This window comes from Phasianus colchicus, chromosome 19 (genome assembly GCF_987193195.1).
Source record: "Phasianus colchicus chromosome 19, bPhaCol1.hap1.1, whole genome shotgun sequence".
NCBI classification, from domain to species: Eukaryota; Metazoa; Chordata; class Aves; order Galliformes; family Phasianidae; genus Phasianus; species Phasianus colchicus.
This window is the reverse complement of record NC_143454.1, coordinates 10,530,645-10,557,904: the sequence shown is the minus strand read 5'-3', so window position 1 is coordinate 10,557,904 and position 27,260 is coordinate 10,530,645. Positions and strand designations below refer to the sequence as shown.

General features: G+C 34.0%; 1 protein-coding gene across 1 annotated transcript; it reads left to right on the top strand.

Moving 5' to 3' along the window:
* The first annotated feature begins 66 nt into the window (after positions 1–66).
* Positions 67–26,121, top strand: C5 (complement C5). The gene is made up of 41 exons (XM_031601901.2): positions 67–1,363; positions 2,180–2,372; positions 3,025–3,187; positions 3,813–3,883; positions 4,362–4,453; positions 5,456–5,538; positions 5,940–6,030; positions 6,322–6,427; positions 7,089–7,215; positions 7,297–7,412; positions 7,624–7,824; positions 8,409–8,612; positions 9,106–9,309; positions 9,489–9,638; positions 10,491–10,620; positions 10,928–10,993; positions 11,531–11,731; positions 12,384–12,474; positions 12,892–12,968; positions 13,624–13,763; positions 14,398–14,619; positions 15,153–15,213; positions 15,788–15,877; positions 16,096–16,308; positions 16,454–16,529; positions 16,869–17,028; positions 17,481–17,576; positions 17,901–18,072; positions 18,250–18,455; positions 19,327–19,479; positions 19,851–19,913; positions 20,270–20,351; positions 20,973–21,024; positions 21,734–21,836; positions 22,574–22,648; positions 22,744–22,849; positions 23,041–23,127; positions 23,446–23,535; positions 23,895–23,978; positions 24,532–24,670; positions 24,952–26,121. Exons 1-41 carry the CDS (start codon positions 1,299–1,301, stop codon positions 25,079–25,081), a joined length of 5,031 nt encoding a protein of 1,676 aa, XP_031457761.2. The 5' UTR covers positions 67–1,298; the 3' UTR covers positions 25,082–26,121.
* Positions 26,122–27,260: the final 1,139 nt, after the last annotated feature.

The window sequence follows — 27,260 nt, the reverse complement described above, 5'->3', positions numbered from 1 at the left end:
CAACAGGAGACACCTAAATACACATCATTTTCATACAAGTGCTTAAATAAAGGTCTCCTAGCAGTCCTGGGCTGTGTGTGTGTGAGCTGAGGGTGTGTGCCCAGCTGTGAAACAGAACCAAACCTGAAAAGAAGCATGTGGAAATCTACCATTGGAGTTTGTCACTAATGCAGGTTTAAAAACAGTATTTTAAAATGGTTTTGGAACTTGAAGTCTTCCAGTATTATTATTTTTTTTTTTTTACTTTCCACCCTCACAAGCATTCTCACAGTTCATTAATTAGCAATAGATATCGAAGCCATTGATTTAATAAAATCATCACCTTAATGTTTTATAAGGTTATATTCCATACAGTGATGTCCTCCTTATCAGTGATAACGTTGGGAAGTTCTGAAGCCCACATTGGCTGCCTCCTGCTTTGTTTTCGTATTGACCAGAAATAGCTTTGTGCCAATCCTTCCCGTAAGGGCAGACCCAGTGTTTGTTTAAGCTTGGGCAGAGTTGCACAACTTCAACTTAATGTTTTAGGTTAATTTTTTTTTTTTCCTTAGGTCCTATGCTTAGATATGGAAAGTCTTTACGCCAAAGGATTGAATTTTGGTGGCTTTTTTTGTTTTTTTTTCTTTTTTTTTTTTTTTTTTGCAGATGCATTTTATGGCCGTAGGTGCTGTAGATATACCACCCCCTAATGTTTTCACATTGCTCAGAAAGTTGGCACAGTCAGCAATACCAGTAGCTAAAAGGAATACCAGCTACAGGAATGCCAGTAGCTAAGAGACATTTGCAAGTGAGGAGTTATTTCAAAAGAAACAACAACAACAACAACAAAAAAAAGGAAAACTTCTGATTGAAAAATATCGGAGTAGTGAGGTCAATATAATTCAAATGATTTTTTTTCAGAAGAAAGTTCAAAATCATATTGGTTGTGTTTAAATAAAGGTTAGTTTTCTGAAGAGCAAGCAGAATCAGACTGGTTTTTGCTACCTCTGAAAAGGAATGTTTAGGCGCTTATCTAACAGGGAGAATGTTAGGATTCATTCAGAATTGCTCTGTATATATTACATATTTTAAATCCTAAATTAAAAAAAAAGAAATCCTGACTTTCACTGGTCTGAATTCTGTGAGTTAATGAATTTGCAAGGGCAATGACATTTCAGTAAAAGCAAGACCTCAGTTAATTATTAATGGTGAGTGGCATGTATCACCACTGTCAGTGGCATTTTTGTTCCTCTGCAGCAGCAGTGAAATACAGTTTAATTCAGACTTGCTGGCATTGTGGGTGTGCTGATTGAGACACTATGGCTATTTTAATATATTTCTTTGTTTTAGTATTTTCTGGAACAGCTTTTAGCCAAGAAAAAACGTAAGTAAAACAAATGCAGTGTTTACTGGAAATGTTACTTGATGGCAGCTGTCTTAGGTGAATAGGTGCAGAATTTCATTAGAGTCACTACAACAGAGACTATCCAAGTCAACGTGTTCTCACAGCAAAACTCACTGATTTATGCTAACACTAGAAAAAGGGCTGATGCATCTCTAATTGTTCTATTTGCTGTCAATGAAAGAGGTAGAGTCAACTCCTTATCTGCAATGAATTCTTAACATGATGACAAGATAAATATGGAAAAAAGCAAAGCCTGTGCTCACCAGATCTTCTGTAGTGCCTGAAGACAGATATTATGCTGCAGGTTGGAGGAAAGCTCGTATTTAAATGCCTGTTTTGTGGTTGTATTCAGCAATGCTTATTTTGATTCTTCTGTTAACGGTGGTGTGTAAGAAAGGAATCAAAGTGCTCTTGGTGTTTCAGGAAAAGATGAAAGTTTATTGCTCAGCAGCACTTCATATATATTTGAGATAGGTTGTGTATTCATGTATTAAAGCCTGGTTTGTGGTTTTGTGGAGTAATGCATACTTCAATTTATAAAGCATTGAAGAAATTAGAGTAATCCTACAGAAGTTTGCTCACATTTGCCTTTACTGTAAATTGCCCCATTTATTCCAGTAAGAGCTTTGCTGGTGGGAAAACTATACAAGTGTACTGTTTGGAGCATTAACATTTTAAGTGTTCATTTGGGTTTGTTTTGGCAGTGTCTACGTAAGAGAATTGCAAATGAAAGTAAGAAACATGAAAGTATAGCTCCATTGCCCTTTTATTTTTTTTTTTATATTTCATATACAGATATGTCCTTACAGCACCAAAAGTCTTCCGAGTTGGGACATCTGAGAAAGTCGTAGTTCAAGTTTTTGGCTATGAGAATGAATTTGCAGTCAGTCTTGCCTTAAGAAGCTTTCCAGATAAGCTTGTTGCTTATTCTTCTGGCCACATTTCTTTAAATCCAGACAACAACTTCCAAAATTCTGTAACTGTAACAGTAAGGAATTATAACTTTTCTTGACATGTTTTTATTGTTTCATTTAGTTGGAAATCTTAAGAAAAGATTGTACTGGGTTTACGGTTGTTTAAAATGGGAAGGGAAGCCTACGGCCCTCATTCTTCAAATTGCTTTGTGTAGTTTCTTTCATTTTAGTTTGTCTGAAATTGAAATTATATTGGATAAAGTTAGTGGAGAGGAATGAAATCAAAGTTAAATAATTTAATCAAATTATTTCAGAAACATTATCATATTCAATAACATTAAAAATATAAAGAGGAAGGAATGGAGACGTGTTTGGTATGGACAAGATGCCTCATCTGAGCATTCAGAGTAAGCCAAAATATAACTAAGTTTCATCTTGTTTGGCACTGATAAGCTCCAGAGAGACTGAGATGTAACCATAAACCTTGATGACCTGAGTCAGCTGAGGCCAAGGGGGCAGGAAGCTCAGCAGGTTTTACTGAAAGCTGACAAGAGCTTTTTGCTAAACTGTGCTCACCAGGGAGGTGTTACTCCAGGCGATGCCTCCCAGGAGCTTCTTCTCACTCTGCTTTTCTGTTCATCCAAATTCATCCCACTTCTTGACAAGAAATAGTGTAGAAAAAATACTTGAAAAATATTATAATATTCTTGAACTGTTCTCTCCCAGCTTCAGCCAACAGATTTAGCTGGCCCAGAGGACTCAGTCAAGTATGTGTATTTGGAAGCTGTTTCTCCGCATTTTACCGGTTTAAAAAAAATTCCTGTTTCCTATGAGAATGGATTCCTTTTTATTCACACAGATAAACCAATTTATACTCCAGATCAGTCAGGTAAATAATGCTCATTTCTCCTGGCTGTTATTATTATTTTTTTTTTGTATAAGCCAATGACATTATTGTCCAGGAATTCAGATATAAGTGTTCTTTAACTCTTGGCCATGTTGTATTGCCATCAGCTGCTATTTAATTTTTTAATTAACAGAATAATACTTTGAAATATTTGATCATATTGTAGAAATTAATAATTTCTCACAATATCCTCTCCTCTGGGTCCTTACCTTCTCAATTTTCCTGAGAACGCACTGAAAATCACACGCGTTTGTGTAGAGATAGTGATGGCTGAATCCTTGGTTTTGTGTAGATGGAGATTTTTCTGCTGCAAAAATGATATGCTAGGATTTTGATGATAAAAATTATTTTGCACTGTGATGATTCAAATATGAAAAAGTATTGGTGCAGGATCTTTCATTGCTAGCATGAATAAATATTGTCTGTGCAGTGTACTGACAGAAGATCAAGTGCATTCCATAAGTACTAAATACAAAACTCTAATAAAGAAATAAGATAAAAGGTTTGGGTTTGGATGGGCTTGTTTTGTTGTTGTCTTTCCTTGTTTGTTTTTGTTTTAATATCAACAGTGGTATGACTTTGAGATCTGTTGTAATGAATCTTACAGTGAAAATCAGGGTTTACTCTCTGAATGAAGAACTGCAGCCAGCTCGGCGAGAAACGGTCCTAACTATTGTGGTATGTTGTAATTGAATTTAATTTCAGTCTGTCATAGATCACAAGAATAAGAATCCTAGTTAAATAGGAAATTGGTGCTATGGATGTACAAGAAAACTGTTAGAAAAATGTTTTTGCAGGTAGCCAGGTATCTTTTAGAAGATCTAAAAAGGACTTTGCACTCTTAGATTTTTTTTCAATTTTTTGATGTGAAACTGTTACAGATCAGAGAAAAGAAAAAGCACAACTTATCCTTAATATCTAGGGAGACCGTTTGTGAGAGAATTTTGATAACATGATTTTTATACAGTTGTTTATTTCATTTAAGATAGAAAACTTATCAGTAGCTCCTGTACTGTTTTTTAGCCACAATAATAATTATTGTTCTTATAGTAACTTTCTAGAAAATGATGTCATGCACAGGCTTCCACTGAGATCACTGAATTAAGATTTTTCCTTAGAGTGATTTCTGCTAATTCTCTTCTGTTGTGATTTCAAGGATCCAGATGGAGTAAAAGTGGATATCATAGAAGAAAATGACTTTACTGGAATAGTTTCTTTTCCTGACTTCAAGATTCCTCCTAATCCCAAGTAAATATATTTAATGTTCTTTGAGAACCTTTGGCAGAATTCTAACTGTTCTTAAAGGCTGTCAGAGTGTTCTTTGCTGATACACAGTGTGTGTAACTTGCAACTCAGTAACTTGTGACATTTCACATAATGTGTTATAATGGTATAGATAGAGAATTTATGACAAAGCATTCTCCTTTTTAGTTGACTTTCACATGAATTTTTGTCTTCTGAAGTGAAATTACAAGTTTACTGCCTTTATTTTAAAAAATATGGAATATCCTCACTGTAATAAGAGAAAGTGAGAAGATTTAGTGGGTGAAAATACTGATGGTAAAACTGAATGGCAGGTTTATCATGCTCAATTATAAAGGAACACTAGTGAAAACTAAAACTTTCTACTCTAGATATAGAAGCACTGTCTAAGATGTACAGATTTCAAGGAAGGATAATGTTCCCATTTCATACATTCAAATAGCCAGCATTTTTCCAGTAAGAGCAGCACACAAGATACATGCCTTTACAGTTCTCCCTTTGGTCTTGAGAGGGTGCTGAAGATACACTGAGTTGGCAGAGGGATGCTAGCTTGAAAAGAATGTTTTCTGACCAATTTATTATTCATTACCCATACACAAAAATAATTTTGTATCCCTTTTGAAACTGAGTATTTGCTAACAGTAGATGGAATAGTTCTTATTTTTGTGTTATTAAGCCAAAAGATTACAGGAGCTGGTTTCATATAAGTTATTTAATGTAAATTATGTTTGTGCCTCAGTGCTGTAGTTGGAGAGAGAAGGACCCTAGCAGAAGCCTGCATGACCCTTTGGAGCGTATTTCTCGATTACTTTGTTTCAAATAAATAGTAGAATCTTCTCAAAAAAGCATTGTACACATGTAAAAAGTCAGTGCCAAGTTTTTCTAAGTGGTTATTAACATGAATTCTTGTTAAGTAGCAATTCTTTCATTTTCAATATGTATGTATTTTAATTTTAAAAATATAGTTTGATTGTTGATTTTTTGTAGGTACGGAATTTGGAAGATTGAAGCAAAGTACAAGAAGAATTACATAACTTCAGCTGCTGCAAAATTTGAAGTAAAAGAATATGGTAAGGCATGCCTGAAATGTGAATCTTCATTTTTATGTGCATTCTCCATTACATTTAAATATGGCAGCCATGCAATACAGAGTAACAAAACTCACAAATGCTTAAGGTAGCACAGCCTACTTGAACAGCTATAGGATGCAATATAGTGTCAATCAACTCAAGATTGTATGAATACAAGTTCCCTATAAATAGTTATTCTCAGTGTGCTGGTAATTTTGACATGGTTGCATTGATACAAAATGTGGAGAGGGCAGAAACAAATAACTTTAGGCTTTATAACTTGTACTGCACTGTGGAGAAGCTGACAGCTGTCAGTGTATGTAGTGGTATCTTTCTGGGTACCTTTTGGTAACTGTTTAAAAACACTCAAAGTGCCTTTATTTTCTACTCATTTTTTTCAGCTATGCCAAGCTTTTCCATTGTCATAGAGCCAGAAAATAACTTCATTAGTTCTGATAAGTTTGAGAACTTCAGGATTGCTGTAAAAGCTAGGTAAGGAAATTTGCCTTTGATTTCTAAAAGGTGTATTTTTCTTTACTTCAAGAACGATTTTCTTGTGTTGAGAAGCTTCCTCTTTCCCTAGAAATCATATCATTACAATCCTTTGAGCTCTGCTACAGAATTAAGCGAACCATTTAAAAATTCTTAGGAAGTGATTATTTTTCAGTGTAGACATTTCTTTTCTATTCCTTGCTTAAAAAATCACTCTTCTTAAAAATCATGCTTTATTACAGCCATTAGGATAGAAGTCTTAAAAACATATATATTGGTTTTTATTCTCAGCTATTTTTACAATAAAAGACTTGCAAAGGCTGATGTTTTTCTACGCTTTGGAATAATTGAAGGAACTGAAAAAAGAATGATGCCTCGTGCAATGCATGTAACTAAGGTAAGAAAAAGCAAGCCTAAATTGTGTAGATTTCACCTGCTTAGCTCAGGACTGATCCAATTCTTCCGAGGCTGGGGAGAATGTGTCCAAACTCTTAGTTTACACTAACAGTTATTTGGTGTCAAATTTTCCTTTGTAATCCTTCATTAGCCACATAGAAATATACTTTGCAATGGAAGTCAGAAGCAGCATCTCAAACAGGATGTAATTGCAGTCTGGTTCATTTGTTTACTTGAGTTGAAATTTCTGTGAAGTAAATTTTTTGCTGTCTATTACAGAACAAAAGAAATCAAACATAGGATCAATGTAGTAATAGCAGTTCACAGTCAGAGACTGGTTCTCCTTTTCTCATTTAGTCTGGTCTTTTTGATTTAGTCATTGAAGAATTGTAAATGACATCGTCTTTTCTAAATGAGGAGAGATATATCTATGTTTGGCCTGCATGCAGATTTTGGAAAATGTGCTACTGATTCTTTAATCATTTATAATTCTAAGGAAGAAAGAATTCTTATTTGTTAAATTCTTCTTTAAAAATGTCCGCCTTTGATTTTCTTTGAAAATAGTGAGCAGAAACATGCTGAAAATAGAATTTAGGTATAATTTACCTATCTATAATTTTAAGTTATTCACTGTAAATGAATTATTTTTATTTTATTTCCAGATTACAAATGGAGTTGCTGAGATCAATTTTAACAGTAAGAAAGCAGTGAGTTCTTTAGGCTTTCAAAGCCTAGAAGAATTGGATGGGTCATATTTGTACATTGCAGCATCAGTAGCGGAGTCTATGGGTAAGTTGCTTTCTGACTGGTTTCAATTGAAATTAATGGCTCTATGATGTAATTATTAAAAGAGGCATAATATTTTGTTAGGTGGCCTCAGTGGTGAAGTGGAATTTTCTGGAGTCAAATATGCTGTATCTCCTTACACACTGAGTTTGATTGCTACGCCTCTCTTTATAAAACCTGGACTTCCATTCTTCATTAAGGTTAGTTAAAAGGAGTATTATTGCACATTACAATATAAAACCCATCGTGTTACAGTCTTAATATTTTTTGTGAATATTACTGTAGATCTTAACAAACTTCAGATTTGCATTGATTGTTGGCATTTTTTTAAATTTGCTGTCGTAGAAGGTTAACTCCTTGTTTTCTGCTTGAAAAATGTCATTCTTGAAAGAAATATTTTCTGATGAACAGGTGCAGGTGAAGGATACAGTGGATCACTTTGTTGGAAACATCCCTCTAATTATCACTGCAAAATCCTTTAGTGAACAGATGGATGAGACAGAGTTGATTTCAGAGGGTTCAGAATCTGGGAGAAGAGAAACAAGCATAAATGATGGAACTGCTTTATTTGTTGTTAATATCCCACCAGATAGTAACCTACTGGAGTTTCAAGTGAGTTAAATTCTTCCATTAATTTGTTTCTTAGACTGTTTAATTGTGTATTTTTTCCAGTGTACAGCACATGGTAAGATTTTGCTCTCAACAAAGAGATTGTTGTTAGAGATTGTTCCCAATAATCAGTTATGAAATCTAAATGCTATAATAAAGCATTACTTCTATATTTAATTGTGTTTGAAATAATTCTGAAACAAAATATCCCAGTTAATAACATAGTTATTTTATAATCCTCAGGTGTTTTATTTAATAACTGAATTATGTGAACTAATCTCTGAGAGTGCCTCTTTTGTTATGTAGAGGCATATTATTGACATTTTCTGCTCTACTTATGTACATGCTTCTATACTACAATTTCTATTTGATTTTGTATTTATAAATATTTTTATTAAAGAAAACATATAAGCCTTTAGATGGCTTATTTTATTAATCTCTCTGAATAGTATATTACAAAATGCTTTTAATATTGTGCTTATTTTCTGAAGTGTAGCTTGCTACTTAAACTATTCAGAAGTCAGGATATGCAGGTCTTATTTCCTTCTCTGCTACAAAATTTTGTGGACTTTTAATTATCTTTTCAGGTAAAAACTGCTGATCCACACCTTTCAGATGGAAACCAAGCAACCAAAACCTATGAAGCAAGAGTTTATTCATCATTAAGTCAAAGTTATCTTTATATTGACTGGGCTTCAAACCACAAAATACTGAATGTAGGGGATTTCATAAGTATTAACATATATCCACGAAGTCGATATATTCATAATATACATCACTACAGCTATTTGGTAAGTAAGTGGTGTTTCCACATGAAATATTGAATTGTGACTGGATGTATCGTCCCAGGTGAAGGACTTCGACAGTCAGGATCTATCACCAGAGAAAGCATGCTGCTCACACAACTGTTCAGAATACTGCATACTGTCTTCTCTAAAAATGCCAGATCTGTAGTAATAACTTGTTACCAGATTCATGTTTAAATTACATGTTAAAGCTATATTGTTTTGAATTCTTGTCTGACATAGGCTGGAATTAAGAAGTAGTAGTGCTAATCTCAAGAGCTATTTCATGAGCTGAATCACCTAAGGAAAGGAAGACAAAGATGCATAGAGACAGCAGCTGTTGTTATGGAATGAGGGAGAGAGCTGCCTTCCCTTGAACTAGACACACATGCATTTTTGTGTGTGCTAGATTATAGCTAAATGAAAATAATTATTATGCATAACAGACATTCAACTTAAAATTTGTCTTTTTTTGTTCTCCATCATCTTTCTATTACAGATCACATCAAAAGGGAAGATTGTCAGCTTTGGAACTCAGAAGAGAATTAAAGATTTGGAATACGAACATCTGTCTTTTCAGATAACTCAAGAAATGGTTCCTTCAGCACGTCTTATTGCTTACTATATTGTGGGAGAACCTGCTGAGTTAGTAGCTGATTCAGTTTGGCTAAATGTGGAACAGAAGTGTGGGAGTAGTCTTGATGTGAGTAGTAAAATAGGCGCTGAAATTTGTGGGTTTGCATTCATTTTATGATCAGATTTTAACTTGGTATTACACAACTTCTTTAACACTTCCTTGATGTGTTGAAATGTCAGCTTTCAGATGCATTTATTTTGAACAATGTACTTTTAAGATTACTGACATTTGTTTCTTGTTTATAGATTAAGTTGCTATCAAGCAAAGAGACACATAAGCCAGCAGAAGTTGTATCACTTAACATGAAAACACAATCCAATTCCTACGTTGCTTTGTCATCTATTGACAAGGCAATATATGGAGTAACAGGAAGAGGAAAGAGACCAATGGAAAAAGTTAAGTAGTAGCCAAAAAAAGAAAGATAAATTGCTGTTTGGTTTAGGTTCCTATTCAAATCACTGTTACATTTTATGCCTTCAATAAGCCTAAAAATAGAAGAGAAATCTAAAATAAAATCTGTGGGTTTAATTCTGACAGTTCCAAATTATAAAAATAATTAATTTACTGGTAATGTCTTGATTTCCAGCAAAAGTAAACTGTGATTTTAAAACCAGATCTGAACAGTCTCATCAGAAACCTTCGGACTTGGACAAAAATAGGCTGCAGTGTCAGAGAGCCCTGTGGTCAAAGAGGCACATAGACTATATTTGCCTTTTTATTTCTTCCTATGATCTTTTCAGGTTAATTTTTTTATGGCATACTTTTAAAATGACATGGCAGTTACTATCATGTTCAGTGGATTATAGTGGTTTTCAGTCCTTGTAGAGTTTATGATACATGTAAATATTAAGTAAACATGCATATCACTGAAGTAATTCCATTCCTGTTGTAAAATATAGCAGTTCTTTGACACCTCAGAACAGTCAGATACAAAATACAAAGCAGTTTAATAGGACAATATTTTTAAAAGTTTTAAACAAGCTAGATTGAGTATCAGGACTGTTATAAGCACACTTCTGCCTTGATTCTAACGACTTATTAGCTCAGATGTGTGCCACAAAAGCATGACTGTGTTAGTACTGGTGGTTGAATTAGTTCAATGTTTTTTAAATGGTATGCTTCAGCGTGTTGTGAAGACATTTTCCAGACTAAGGTTGCCTTTCTGCATGTCTAATTCTCTCATTTATCATTTGAAATATATGATCTATTCCACATTTTAGTTAGATGCTAATGTATTTATTCCTCAGATAATGCTGAAATTGGAAAAGAGTGACCTTGGATGTGGTGCTGGAGGAGGACAAAACAATGTTGATGTATTCCGAATGTCTGGGCTTACATTTTTAACTAATGCAAATGCTGACGATTCGAATGAAGCAGGTATATTCCCTGGTTTTAAATGTGAATTTTCTTTCCTGAAATATTCTCTTGTGACTCAGAGTACACTGGAACTTAAAAAATACTTCATAGGAATGTATGTAATACAAAATGGAGTTTTCAGGAAGAAAAGCACTATGGTTTGTGGGTTGATTATTGCAATTGACTTATTTTTAAGAAAATAGAACAATAAATGTAAAATGCCTCCCAAATCTGGAATGTGACTTTATGGATATCTTTTTAAGCAATCTGTGTTATTATCAAAGAGGTCTTCTGTTTTGTACTTACTTGATTTTTTTTTTTTAAACAGGTGAAAAGTGCAGTGAAATTGTAAGAACCAAACGGTCTGACTTTGAGGAGCGAGTACTCAAAGAAGGTGTTCAAAAAGTTCCTTGAAATATATATTTTTTACAAAAGGGCCATGCCCACTGCAAAGCAAGAAAATGAATGTTTGTGTAATAGTTTAAATTATTGTTATTTGTGTAATATAATAGAGAGACTGACAAAGATGGAAGATGGCATTTAATAGGGCCCCATTTATAAAGCCTCTTAAAACATATGCTCAATTTGCAATCAGCAGAATTTGAAAATGTAGCATATGTGTAGGATTTTTTATTTTCTGGAAAGGCAGATCTTGAAAACATACAGATCTACCATAGAGCAGCCATCACCTGCCAGAGACCAAGGCTGATAGAACAGCTTTTGTCTTTTAAATCTTATCATACTAAAGCTCCTCTAATTCAGAATTGTGATTAAGTGCATTTTAAAAAATACATGTTTGTGTTCCTCCTCAAATCTATACCTTCATAGAAATTCAGCAAATTTTAGAAGTAAGAGTTGCGTGGCTAATTAAAATGTGTTTGAAAATTAAAACTTTATATTAAGGAAGGGAATTGTTTTATTGCTATTTCAGCATCCAAATATAAACATCAAGAAATTCGAAAATGCTGTATGCATGGAGTAAAAGCGTATCCAGTAAGTGAGACTTGCAGTGATAGAGCCCGGCGAATTCAGAGTCATGCAAGGTGCATTTCAGCATTCATAAATTGCTGTGAATTTGCAAACAGACTGCGGGAAGAAGAGCCTAATAAGCTCCTAATATTGGCAAGAAAACGTAAGTAGAAGAGCTTTGACTCTTGTGTGGACATGTAGAGAAATACTTCTACTAGAGTCTGAATAAATGTAGAGGTGACAACTTAGTTAATCAGTTAACCCTCTCTGATTACCTCTCAGGATTTTTTCAGAAAGAATTGTGCCAGTCTCTGTAGACCTTGATTTGTTACCCCTACAGAGGGGTGAGAGAGCAGTTCTTTGTTCTGATAGAACTGCTGGAGATCTATATTCTATTCATCCATGTTTAGAACAAGCAAAAATGTGTTGTTCATGTGAAGAGAATTTTAATTTGAATGCTTAACTTGTAATCCTTTGCCTAGGCCTATAACAGCCAATGGGTAATATTTCAGGAAACATCAGTGGGAATGTGAAATTTCTTGTCTCCCATTCTCTCCCTATAATTGCTTATTAACAGATTAATCTGTCCAGATACTGAATGGTTGTCCATATGTATAAACAGATGAAGTGGAATAAACAGGTTCTTGATTTGGGTATTCAGGTACTTTTTTTTCTATCAGGACTAACCTGAGGCAAATAGACTTATAGAATATAGTGTCACAAAAGATATAGTGATTTTCATACCTTTATGGAAGGCTTTTGTCAAGGGTTTTTTTGGTTGTTTATTTTTTACTTGATTTACTCGTCTTCTACAGAATTTGAGGCTCTCTTGGAACTAGATGAGACAGAAGTTCGAAGTTATTTTCCTGAAAGCTGGTTATGGGAAGTTCATCAAGTTTCTCCACGGTACTACTTTTCTCAAGGAAATTACTAACATCAGGTTACTTTCCATAAAGTAAATGCTAAAATTGAAATAACCTGTGTAACTTTACACATACTCACAATGTGTGCTAGTATGCAGTACTGTGTAGGCACGCTATTCCTGTCATGTTCTACATGCAGGAGGTGCTGTCTGGCACCCAGATTGAGTCCCTTTTTTGTTCACTTTTTACTTTGCTAAACACCAGCTTCCATGAAGTCAGCTAAAAACAAGCTTATTCAAACAAAACCCAGACTTTCAGTTCCCTAAATGTGCTCTCATCTTACCTTAGACACTGCAGTTCTTCTGTGCACCTACTGTTTTTATGTTGATCAGCTGTTGGTGTTAGCAAATAGTTAATGTATGAAAGTGCTGACTGTAAAAGAAAACACTTTCAAACACAGGTCAAAGACTTTGTCTATCACTCTGCCTGATTCGCTGACTACCTGGGAAGTGCAAGGTGTTGGCATTTCTGATAAAGGTAGGTACTGCAACCCAATTACGTTGTAGCCAAAGAATTAGGCAGTTTTTCAGTCTGGATTTTGTAAAACCTCTCAGTTTAGTTCCCATGCATATTCTCAAATGTTTGTTTTCTGGTTATAAAAGAGGAAAAGATGATATAAAAATATATATTTTAGGGAAAGGAAATTACTTCATTTCCTGCTATGAGGGTAAAAATGGCAGTGCAAGAGAAAGGTCGGTCTAGCCTAATGACTTGTATTTGATGGAGGCCCATAATAAATAATTAAAGAATATTAAAACATCACAAATAGTGAGTGACTCTTCCATAGCACAGCTGCACTGTGACCTGCTATCAATATCTTGGGAACCTGAGGAGAGGAAGAAACAGATTTTCCATTAGATATGGTAGTTTAAACAGAAGAGTTTCTTTTAGTTTTGGGAATGAGTAGAAGGAGCAAAAGAACTGCATTGTCAGCGAGTATATGAAAGAAATGCACTTGAAAGTGAGTATGTAAAAGAAAGTATGTGAAGAACAGGAAGCAAGAGCTTTGGAGAAAAAGGGCTATTTCAAAGTGTATTTTTAAAAATGGTAAATCATCAGTAAAGGTGGCAAGAATGTAGTTTATCAGAAGAGGAGAGAAGATAGTGTGATTTTATGTGTTTCATTTTGTTAGGTATATGTGTTGCTGCACCACTGGAAGTGCACGTTGTAAAAGACATCTTCCTTAGCATCTATGTTCCTTATTCTGTGGTGCGAGGAGAACAAATTGAATTAAAGGGATCCGTTTATAACCATAGAGCTTCTGCAATTAAGGTAATTTGTGTTCCTGAATTTTATTGAAATATTAACAAATAAACTGAAAAAAAAGCACTTCCTCTACGAGTACCTATTAGAAACAGATCTCTTGATCAGGTTTCTATAGTCCTTCAGGAAGAGTTAAGTATGCTCTGCTATACTATGTAACAGTAAAATATGATCATTAATCATTTAATTTCCAGCCATTCCACTGACTATGATGTTGTCATGGACTTGCATAGCAAATTTGTCCCATAAAAGTTAAAATACAATTTTTCTACTCCAAATGTTGGGATAAGATATCAAGTAAGGGATGGGGTTTTTGAAATAATGTGCTCCAGAGCTAACAGGTTATTTTGTCCAGGGACCTGATGCAAAAGAGCTTCTTTTAATGAAGTACATTTAAAGTGAGATGCAAGATTACTGAAAAGTATGTAAAGATGTCTGTGATTCCCAGACACTGCTAAGGAAGATGTGTCTCTAGTGCAAATAGCAGTAATTCTGCAGTTAGTAACACCTGTAATACTTGTTCATTCTAGACAGAAATTATTACAGTAATAGGATGCTCAGTATGATATTTCAGCGACTTTAGTATTTCTCTGGTAGTTTGCCTGTTGTGAAGATAAACATTTAAAATCTTTCAATGTTTCAGTTCTGTGTTAAAATAGCAACTGGAGATGGAATCTGTTCTTCTGGAGATTCTGCAACTACTGGAGCAAGGATGCACAATTGTGTTTTTAAGAATCTGGGTGCTGGTTCTTCATCGCCATTTATGTTCAGGATTCTTCCTTTGGAATTAGGGCTTCACACTATCAACTTCACACTGCTGACAACTGGGAGCAGTGAAACTGTAGTTAAAACATTACGTGTAAAGGTAAGAAAAAAATGATTATTTCTGATTTTCATATTGATTCAATTACAAAAAGAACAAAATATATGAAATCAATGTATGAATATTGCTTTATTTTAATGTTATTTTACTCCCAAATATCATGTAATATCATAGAATTAATTGAGGTGTACGCAGTGGAAAAATGTGTGGCAAGGTATTTGAGCGTGTGCTTTTTATACCTTGCATATGAAGATTGTCAGAAATATACATGTGTATCTAATTGAATAAGCAAGGAGAATATGAAATTCTAAGCTACTTGGTTCAGATTTCCAAATGCTTAATCTTGCTTCACTGAAAGATATTTTTTGGAGGGGAATCTTATACTTTCCTGAGCTTTCATTTAAATCCTCTGTTAAACCTTCTCAAATACTTTTAGGAAAAAGACCACTAACTTAAATATATTGTGGAACAATCAGGTAGAACTCAGCTTCACAGAAGGATGCAGAAGTCAACTAATGTATTTGTGTATGTAACAGTGTTACTGTTCTCTGCTTCTTTCCTCTTAATGCTTACAGCCAGAAGGCATTAAAAAAGAACTTCATGCAGGCTTCACTTTGGATCCACAAGGTGTTTATGGTATGAAAATTGATTCTGTGCATCTGTATATATTTTCTTTACTTCCTCATTTTCTGGATTCATGCAGTTATGATGCTCAAGTTTTTTGTAATATGAAAAGATTGGCGCTTCTCCGTTCTGACATATTCTTTGTTGGACGTGTCCAAGGATGTCTTGTCCTTTCATTGGCTAGCAAATCCAGTTCTAAATATCTAGTCTTTGAAAAAATACATTCTCTAGAAATAAACCATTATGTATTTTTAAAAATATGATGTAATGCTACTTTTTTCTTAGTGTGCTTGAAAGCTGATTAACAAATATATTAGTAATGAAGATGGAATGTATTCTTGTTTAATCACAGCTGACTTATAAACTCAAAGATATTTTCTCTTAACAGTAAAGACAAAAGTACAATTACAGTGTTTGCATCTGTTCTCTTTCAACAGTAGATATTGTTTGCATGTATATTTCTACTTTTCATGTCATTGTAGTTATTTCTGTTGCTATCATAGACAGTTGAAACATTTAACATGTTTTATCTTAATTCTCTGCTGATTTAGATTTTGCTGTGTTATATATGCATCTTCCTTTGTAGGTACAATCAAGAGACGACAAGAATTTCGTTATAAAATTCCACTAAACCTGGTCCCTAAGACAAAAATTGATAGAAGTGTCAGTGTAAAAGGTAAATTGTATTGAAGCTTTTGGTGTAATATTACTCCATGTTTAAATTTGTCTGCATTTATTCTTAGTTTTTTGTTTTGTTTTTGTTTTTTTTTTACCTGTCTAGAAAAGGCTTTGCAGATCACCTCATAAAAAATGATTGCTTAAGTCAGTCAGATTCTGCCCTTGGATTCACTTTCCTGATCATTTAAGTCAGTTTTGTTATTATTCTTTCCACAGGACATCTTATGGGTGAAGTAATTGCCACAATCCTCAGTCCTGAAGGTCTTAGTATTCTTACAAATCTGCCAAAGGGCAGTGCAGAGGCAGAGCTCATGAGTATTGCCCCAGTATTTTATGTGTTTCACTACTTGGAAGCATCGAACAACTGGCATATACTGGGTCCTGAAACCTTAACTTCAAGAACTCAAATGAGGAGGAAGATGAAAGAAGGTAGAAAAATATAACAACTTCTCTTGTTTCAGATTTGCAGATCTTCATGGACTTTGCTGAATAAGAAAAGTAATGTATCTGAGTGAGCAGATCTAATTTTAATGTCTCTTTTTGTAAATCTCTTTCTGCCTAATATATCCCTTAGGAATTGTAAGCATCTTGTCATTCAGAAATTCTGACTTCTCATACAGCATGTGGAAGAATGGGCAAGCTAGCACATGGTGAGTTGGAACTCTTTGGATTTGTATGAATGGAAAAGGTTTGATTCAGTCCTTTGCTTTCATACTATAGCTAATTTTTAAAGGGTGATATTTTCAAGTAGGACATGTAGCATCATAGTGAATTCATATCCTGAAGCATGCATTTGATCTCTATTATAACATTATTTATGACTAATTATTGCCCATTTGTTAAATTTAAAATTAATCTCCAATATCTCTTTGAACTGTGGGAGTGTATTGCATGCCTAAATCATAAATAATGCAAATTTGTCTAATCTCTAGCAATTTGAGAGTATCTGCAAATGAAAACAAAAATAACATATTTGATTTCTTTGTCAGGTTGACAGCTTTTGCTTTAAGGATTCTTGGACAAGTTAATCAATATGTAAATCTTGATCAAATTTCTGTTTGTAATTCACTTCTTTGGTTCATTGATAACTGCCAAATGCCAGATGGATCATTCAGTGAATTTTCAGATTATCAACCAGTGAAACTACAGGTATGAAAATTACATGTTTACTGTGTGTGTAGAGCAAGAACTAAAGTTACAGAAGGTGCAAGATTTTCCAGGCTGCATTTCACCAGAAATCTAGTCAGGAGAACTTCGCCAATTTTACCTCTTTGTAACTAATTTAAAGAACAGCACAACATTACAAATTTTCCTGTCCTCCCACTAAAAGTAGCTGTGTGACAATTCTTAACGTTTAGAAAAAATAAATGTGTAGCTTGATTTTACAATATTATAGACTTGGCTTGACAATAAATATGTTTTTTTTCTCTTTTACTAATGTGCTCTTATCTACAAAAGACTCCACATATTTTCAGGTAAAATCAAATTGATATTTCCTACAGGAATTTCTATTTCTTTCCTCTCCTAAAACATAAAAAGTTGTAATTATTGAAATTAACTGATCTTCCTATTTAATTATATTTAGATATTTTATTTTCTAGGGTACGTTACCCAGAGAAGCTAAAGAAAAATCTTTGTATCTCACAGCATTTTCTGTTATTGGAATTGAAAAATCAATTAAAATATGCCCTACTCAGGTAAATAACATTTTTATTTCTGCCTGCAGTCACATTCTGGGATTCTGCTTTCTTCTGTTTTCTTTAACATTTGTTCAAAGAAATCAGCAGGCTTTTTTTCAGTGACAGAGGTTAAGATTAATTGCTTTCAAAATTGATTAAAGAACAACAATGAAATTCTAGATCACTTTATGGTAAGCTGTAGAAAATACTATGTAATTCAATATTGTCTTGATAGATGTATGTAACAGATATATCTAAATATACATTGTATATATAAAATATATATATACACATATATAAATGTCTTACACGTGTAAGCTGTAGTATGTTTATTTTTTTCAGAAAATCCATGATGCTAAAAATAAGGCAGGAGATTATTTGTTGAAAAATGCACAGTCTGCTCAAAGCCCCTTTACGATGGCAATAATTTCATATGCTTTAGCTCTTGTGGATTTGAATCATCAGGCTGCAAGATCGTTGTTCTCTGCTCTGAAGAGGGAAGCATCTGTCATAGGTATTGCTTATTAAATTCTCTCAAACTGTGTATCAGGCTTGATCCCCAAGTAGATTGTTCTGATCGTTGGCTTCTAGAACAAATGTAATTTATCTTCATCTCTTGTTATATGCAGTGAGCATACCTCCTTCTCAACCTGCATAGACAACTTGAAACCTTTCTTCTGTACTTGTGTAGGTGACCCTCCTATCTATCGTTTTTGGAAAGATAGTTTTAAAACACCAGACCTACATGCTCCCAGCTCTGTTACTGCACAAATGGTTGAAACTACAGCATATGCATTGCTTACTGCTTTGTTGAGAGGAGACAAGAGCTATGCTAATCCAATCATCAAGTGGTTGTCTGAAGAACAAAGATACGGTGGAGGATTTTACTCAACTCAGGTGAGCTTTTAAATACTTTGTTGCCATTCCTCAAAAGCCAAAATCTGAGAAACCTTAAGAGGATGATATCAGTAGATGACCCCGCTTGACAATATCCTGTACATGACACAAGTACTGAATAGCTCTGATGCCATGGTTTTCTTTCTCTCTTGGAAACAAGTCTTTTTATGAAGTTCATTATAAACAGAAATTTGCAAGCTGATTCCACTGACTTGAGATAAGCTGAATGAAAGGAGTCATACCAGGAAGCTGTTTTCCCAAGTCAGTTATAAAACAGAATATTTCATTCTGTGACGTTTGTTCTTGTTTCCCCAAAAAATGAGATGTAAGAGGTATGCAATGCAAGAGGGTTTGCAGGTTTTTTTTTCTATGCAAAAAACTTTATCAGAACTGAGTGGAATAGTTCAGTTGGAAAGGACCCATACAGACCTTTGAGTCCAGCTTCCTGAGCACTTCAGGGCTAACCAGACACTGGCAGATATGGGCCATCAAGCACCTCTCTAGGAAGCCTGTAGTGGTCATACTATATAGAACATTCCAGTTCATACAAGGCTCCTGATTTTTTCAAATTACTAAGGGAGGAAGAACAAATTGGAGAGAGAAAATGACTGGTGTTTGCTATTTACTGTTTGCTTGCCTTTTCTTTAGTGCTTGCATTTATTTCTTTAAATTGCACAAATATGCCTATGAGTATAGTTATGAGATAGCTTACCACAAGCTGGAGTGTACTGCCATGCTGCATGAGTTCTGCAGCAGGTAATGGTTACCAACATGTGTCATCCTGTTTAAGTTGCAGAAAATGAATTGCTTTGTAAAAGTTTTTTTAGTTTTATGTTTTTGTAAGTAAATCTTTAAAATCATTTGCTGACAGGATACTGTTAATGCTCTTGAGGCCTTGACTGAATATTCCCTTCTTGTCAAACGGCTTCATCTGGACATGGGCGTTAAGGTTGCATACAAAAATCATGGAGACCTTCATCTATTTAAACTGACAGAAGATAATTTTGTGGGAAGAACTATGACAGTGAGTGAATGGTATCTCTTCTGAAAAGTCAAAGCAGAATTCTGTATAATTTAAGTAGTTCTGTGAACTTTAAAATCACTACTAAATTAGCTTTATCTTTTGATGAACTGGTATTAATATGACATAGAAGGTATTTAAGGAATTTGCTTATCTGCTACATTTAATCATTTAATGTGTTTTTTTTAATATATAACTCATCTCTGCTTGTTCCTCTCGAGTTGTGTTGTTGTGCGTTTTGGTTTTTTTTTTTTTTTGTAGAAGCTGTTTGTGGCCTTAATTTGTATCTGAATATAGAAAAGACAAGCAGTTCATCTGGATTCAATTATATTCTTCACTATTATAACTATTTATATTTAACACCAATCCCTTAGGTACCTTTGGATGATGACATATACGTCAGCACAGGCAGCAGCACTGGCATAGCTACAGTAAATGTAAGCATGCAACCAGTTTTTTATTTCTATCTCCTGTTTGTTAATGTGAATGCTGAGAAAGAAAATGCTGCTTTTCATAAGCTATTCCATTTGTTGCCCTTACTTTTATACTGAAGGGATTGATGTCATTTTGGCAATGTTTTGTACTGAGCTGATGTACGACAGTATGTGGGCTAGTATTTACATTCATAAAACAATCAGGACTTGTTCACACAATACTTTTAATCTTCTAAACACCACCAAACAAGAGTTGTAGTTTTACTTGTCTCTAATTCCATTGTGTCAATTTTAGCATTTATATGCCATATTTGAGCATTGTTTACTGTTTCTATATTGTCCTATTTGTTTGTTTGTAGGTGAGGACAGTATATAATGTAATGGGTACTTCTGAAGAGTCATGTAACTTTGAATTGAAGATTGTTCCAAAGAGAGACGATGGTAATGAGTTCATATGGTTTTAAATATTGCTGATTGGGTCAATGTGGAGGTGGGGGAAGCTTGTTTTGTTTGTCAATGTGCTTTTTATTAGGAATGATACTAATGAATTCTTCCACTGGAAAGCAAATTGCTAGAAGCTTTTTTTGCCCTTTTTGAATCTATTGTCTTTTTGTGAATGGAAATATTTTTAGTGTATTTATGTTATTGCCTTCTTACTCATTTGTAGAAGTGCTATTGCAATTGAGGCAGTGAGAAATATAAAATTCTAGCAGAAGAAAGAAATATAATAGGAGAGTGGTTTGTGGTAAATTCTGCGAGGTATTGAGACTTGTAATCCAGCTACAACAGGGTGTACAAATGCATTCTGAGCTTTTGCTATGAAGTACTTTCAACAACTTTAGTACATGATAAATCATATTAAGCATTAAAGCTGACATTTTACCCATATTATAAAAAACTTTGGTATTATTTGTTTGTGACTAGACCATGTGTTCATATGAAAAATAGCTACCAAAACAGTTTTAAAACCCTCTTTCAATTATGAGAACAGTTTACAAGAATTTGGGGTTGCTATTTCTAAGAGTTTTCAAATCACTTCTTTGACTCTACTTGATTTAAAAGGTTACAGAGGAGAAGATGGTGAGCCACTTGGGCGCTTAGAGGCTTGTGCAAAGTAAGTACAGCTGGTGGGGGTTAGTTGGGTAGTTTGTTATTGTTTCTGCAGTGACTGAGCCAGTGTTTTGCTTTTAAATGTTTCATTTAAACTCAATGCTGGTTCCAAACATCCTGGATTGCTGAACATTCAACACTCCTATTTGCAAAGGAGTAATTCCCATCTGTTAATGAATTTGAGTTCTGCAAGGAAATATATTGAGGCTCTGGGTAAAATACTGAATTTTCTCTAAGAATGTTATAAACATTTTCTGCTCTTATATTATTTCTTAGTTATTGTTTTCATATTACATTGTGACATTTATATATATATATATATATATATATATTTTTTTTTTCCCAAGAGAGATTAAAAGGTATTTGTCTGCTAATCCTCCCTTGTTAATAATAACATCTGGTTTTCTGATCTTGTTTTCTTCATTTTTCTCTATGCATTTGTGTAAACAGTAATAGAGACAAAGGTCATTATTCTTTTGGGAAATAGTTTTTCATTGATTTATATCTGGGTGCTCCAGGAAAATAAGTATTAAGAAAAACTCCTTTAAATATGAGAACTTTCATAAATCTGAAATGATTCATCCTGAATATATTTCTTTGGGATGGTGTTATGAATGTTGATAGAATTTTCTTTGAGATTTTCTGAGATGGCACATTGAAGATTATTTTTAGTTCAGTTGTGTTTAAATAATTTTATTTTTAATATATTTTAGGTACAGGCCCAGCACAAGGGAGCCACAGTCAGGATCTGCTCATGTAGTGATGGACATAAGTTTGGTTAGTGGATTGGAAGCAAATACAGAAGACTTATCTACTGTAAGTATTAAAGAACATCTTCCTGCTGGAGATTTTTCTGACAGAACTGTGATACTTACTGTTCTTTATCTCTCTCTGATAGATTAGTAGTGCAGATTTGTATCATTGTATTTTCATTGCTACAAAGTACTTCTAATGCTGATGAGAATAGTCTGCCTAAGTGTAGAGTCTGAATTTTCAGTAGAGTCAGATCACCTTCCTTTAACTGATCAGAAGCCAGACATCTAACTAAAGCTTGTAGTAAAGGTTCCCTCTATGATCACTGGAAAGAGAAAGTGAATAGACTGGCTGCCATTTGTGTTAGGATGACATTAATCCGCCTCTGGAGATGTTTTATCTGCTAAGTGTAGAGAGGATTCTCTTAGTGTTCAGACCTATTAGGTTCCTAAAATCTGTGAGATGAATCTCCACTGTAGCATCAGTCCACCTCTTACTGCAAGATAAAGGCACTCCGAGTTATGGGATTTAAATGGGATTCTAGAAATGGACACAAGTATCCCTTTAAAGACAGTTAGCTTTGTAACTCTTTGTTATCTTCATGCAATGCGTAAAAGGATAATTTCCTTTTTTTTTTTTTTTTTTTTTTAAAGGCAAAAAAGTGAGAGTATAAGTATGAAAAGAGGCAATCCAAAGATAGCTTTTTAAGTCTCAAAGTTGTGTCAAAGCTACTGATTGAAAAATCTTCAAGGTCATTCAGAAAACTTTATCAATTTTTTTTCTGTTTTTCTTCCTTACAGCTTGCAAGTGGAGTTGATCAGTTGATAGCTGATTATGAGATAAAAGATGGGCATGTTATTCTGCAGATAGACTCTGTATGTTACCTCTATCATAACTGTAAGAACAACTTTAACTCTTTCTGTATTTCCTTTTTAGATCTTCTTCATTCATGTATGTGTCTTTCAAATAGGTGCCAGCTGATCAATTCCTCTGTGTTGGGTTCCGAATAAGTCAGCTTTTCCATGTAGGAATGCTAAATCCTGGCACATTCACTGTATATGAGTATCATGCACCTGGTATGTATTCCACGTCTTCAAACTCATGCTTTTTAGCTCTTTATACCTTTTTTGAAGGCTACAATTTCCCTTCTTCTTCAGCTTTCTAATCCTTGTTATTTTAAGCACAGGTAATTTCCGACTCACAAAATTTCAGTGCTATTTTCCTGGTTTCTCTATATTTATTTATTATATCTTTTTGGATCTTGTAGATAAAAGATGCACTGTATTTTATAACCCATATGGAAATGAAAAACTTATGAGGTTGTGTGAAGGAGATGAATGCAAATGCATGGAAGGTAAACTTTTGAAAAGATGTTCTTCTATTTCATTTGGTGGGAAAGTGCAGTTTAATGCTTTGGACAAAATCATTTTAAACCACAAGGGAAAATCCTCTTCAGAACGCAGCTAACTGTCCTGTAAAGATATACATTACTTGCATTTAAAAAAAAATAATAGAATAAAATAAAAAAATTATTGTTACACCATGCACTCCCATCAGAATGGTGTTTCTTGGTTACAGTAGCTTATCTGGATCAGGTAGAAGCTCGTGATGTTTTTTGGGAGGATATGTGATAATGCTGTCTTAACTGTTGTTATTTTCTCTCTCAATGTAGCTGAGTGTAGCAAAGTACAAGAAAGACTAGATCAGTCAATAACTGCTGATACCAGGAGAGAAGTTGCATGCCAGAATGATATTGCATATGGTAATATATGAATTCCTATTACTTATTTCTCATGCTTTTGCTAAAATTTAAGATATTTAAGAGACATGGACATGACACTGAGAGACATGGGTTAGTGATAGGACTCGATGGATGAGGTTGATGGTTGGACTTAATGATCTTGTAGGTCTTTGCCAATCTAGATGATTCTATGTGACTTAGGGGTTAGGAGAAGTTGTGGATCATCAGATAAGAGCCAAATAGTGCACAGCTGTAGTCATAATTTTACCAGAGTTTAACATAAAGGGATGCTGTATTTTCTGCCTGAGCATCTGTATGAAATTTAGAACATACTGCAGGAAAAAGGTATAAAAAAACCTTTGTTTTGTGTTGTTTTGCAGTTTACAAAGTGAACATCTTATCTCGCAGTGAAGAAGGTTACTTTGTAAAGTATTCTGCAACTATTCTCGATTTATATAAAAGAGGTGAGTGTCCTATTTCTAATGCATGTAACTATTTCGCTTAGAGCAAGCGCTGTTTGGTTGATACTGCTGAAGCAGATGACAAAAATCAAGAGTCAAACCTAGTCATTTCAGGAGAGTAAAAAACCCTAACCTCAAATACAGACTTTGAACATTCTTGTCCTAAGAAGGGCAGTGTTTTTGCATGATGTCTTTAGAAAGTTTTTCTTTATTATAGCTGTTAACAGTCCTAAATCGTAATCAGTTAAATATCTCTTAAGTGATAAAACAAGATGGACATATTCCTGTTGTTTTTCACCCATTTTTTGTCTGAGTTTAATCTACTGCTAATTGTTATAATAAATAGAAAATTATTTAATTTGTAGAAGGTTTATTTACCATTCTATTTCATTTAGCAATAATTTGCAGGAAACATGTTTTATATCAACAAATTTTCCTGTTATATAGCAAGTGGCAAATAGCTCACTATCCCATACCATAGGACATGTTAGTGTTTTCTAATACATGTGTGATGGGAAATTCTTATGTACTTTCCAATTTTTCAATTCTACTTCAGGACAGGCTTTTGCTCAAAAGAATAATGAAATTACCTTTGTTAAAAAGAAGACCTGTACTGATGTTGAGCTGAGCCCTGGAATGCAATATTTGATCATGGGAAAAGAAGCTTTAAAGATAAACATTGGTTACAGTTTCAGGTAAGAATCTTCCATCAGAATGTGCTGTGCTGTCAAGTGACAAGTTTCTGTATGTAATAAATCTCACATAATGTATAATGTGGTTTTTTTTAAGTATCAGTTCAACCAGCAGTCAGTCACCCAGTGTGTATTTAATTTAATTTAAAATAGGGTTATGAACACAAAGCAAGCAATTTCTTATTGTATTTCTTTTTCTATCTGATGGTTTTCTCCCCAAATCTTACTTCAAAATACGAGCATTTTGTGGTATTGATTTTTTTTTTAATTTTATTTTTTTTTAGATTCCAGTATCCTTTGGACTCCAGCACTTGGATTGAGTGGTGGCCTTCAAATACTGCATGTACATTTTGTCAGGAGTTTTTAAACAGAATGGAAGATTTTGTTGAAGATCTCATCATCAGTGGCTGTTGATCTACATGGAGAATTTTTTAATTAAAAATACAGATCACATCTCATTTAAAAAAACCCTCAGTTGTTTAGTAATTCTTCTAGAACTTAACTGTCATGATTATTACCTTGGAAAAAACTCTTGGCTTGTATTTCATAGCCATTTTCTTATTACCTGGTAATTTTCAAAGTATGTTTTTTAAGCTTGGATGGGAGAATAATGCAGAAGACTTCAAAGACTTTTGAAGTCAGATGAACTGAAAAGGAATGATTGTAAAAATAACATGGAAAAGCCTGTCTTTTGCCAGTAGCAAAAATGCCTTAGAACACTGAAATCCAATGTCTTGTAAAAACAACCCTGCCTTCAGCACACACACTAAAAAAGGAAAAATAAAATGGCTTATTAAATAATTTTGCTAAAGCTTTAATTTTCAGTTTCTTAGACCTGCAGCTGACAGAATCTTGCTTTTTTTTACCTTTGGTAGTATCCAGGCACTTAACATTTTTCATTCAACATTTGGACAGAGTAACAGATGTTTAAATTAAACAATACTGAAGGTTTACAAAGTTAAGAAATTACAGATTGTTCTAGTCCATTTATTTGGACTATGCATTGAAACACTGCAGTGTATTTCAGACAAACAGATCCCACTCCCTGCAACAGAAAGAAGCCATTTTGGAAACCTACAGTTCATATTCAATAGGCTGAAACTGTTACAGGCTCTTCACTTTTTGTAGCTAAACAAACTGAATTTATCATGCTGAGAAACAGTCAATATTGGCCTTCAGTGTATCTGGTAATGTTTCAGTTATGAACTTATAATTGCTTGCATTGAGGGTAGTTACTTGCAAATTATTTTGCTGTAATAGGAGAAAATCCCCTTAAAATAATGCAAACTTTGTTAGCCTAGTGACTGAAAAATGGCAGTGTTAAATTAAGGCTAAAAAGAGACTAGTCATGCTATTACAATGAAAAGTCAAGCATGTGTTACAGGGGAATCTCACTCTGAGAGCTCGGATCTAGGGGTTCCCCTTGCTGCTGATGAGCTAAGAATTTCAGTCATCACCTGGTTTGGTAAGTCCTCTTCAGAGAGGTTATTACATGAGATATTAGAACCAACTTTGAATGTTCTTGTATGTGATGGCTTATTTTTTTTCCTGATAGTGTTAGTATGTCGTCCATGTATGTAGAGAAAATAGAACATTTTAAAACTTGTACTATATTTCTCACAGCTTCTATTTTATGAAGATCAAATTTTGGATATTAACCCTGCAGTCTTGGTTAAGAAATTGTTTGAACAATTATGATAATAAATAACAACACTATAATTTCTATTACAGTAATATGTAAAACTCATGTGGAATTTCTCAGTATTCATAATGAAGCAGAGTTCTGTGTTAAAGACTGCCCAGCTATGTCTATGGCACTGAGTCATGCATAATATCTCATTTTCCAGGTAAGTAGAGCTGTTTATCCTTAGTTTTTTCACCATGCTTCTTTAGTTTTGAAAGTCCTTTTGCTAGGAAACATTACTCCCCTTTTTATTTAGGCATCCATGTATCTTAAAGGTATACACACAACTTTTGAAGCATTCCCAGTTTACCACTGTGATAGAAACAGTAGAGGGAGTGCAAGAACACAGTTTTGTGCAGCTCGTATAAACATTAGTGCTTTACTCCTTCACTCCCTAAAAAAAAAGAACTTTAACAGAAATTTTTCAAATGTCCAACTACTGAAAATGCTCTACTCATTTCCTAGTGAATGAAAAACACAAGTACTTTAGTATATAGAGCTCTGAAGTTGATTTTGTGTTAGCAGGAAATACCACTTTCACCTCCATAGAGATCTTTGTCAACAAATCCACCACAGGACAGGAGCTGTGATCTTGACACTAGCTCATTTTTATACTCTGAATTCTTGTTTAAAAAATAAAACAAGTCTGAAAAAATATTTGTGCCATTCATTTGCATTTTAAAGCACAGTAGACTGAATCATTTACAACAAATGTCAATTTGATAATTGAATTTGACTACTAGAACTCTTGCCTTGCCTCCAGGAAAGTAGCAGATAAAGGGCCAAATTTCACTCTCACAGCTGCTGGCACAGGTCAGGTTGATTCCTAGTAAAACTGAGAAGAGAGTTTGATAGAAAGTGCAGTTGCACATGTTCATTTTTATCGACTAGCTATCCAAAAGCATCGTG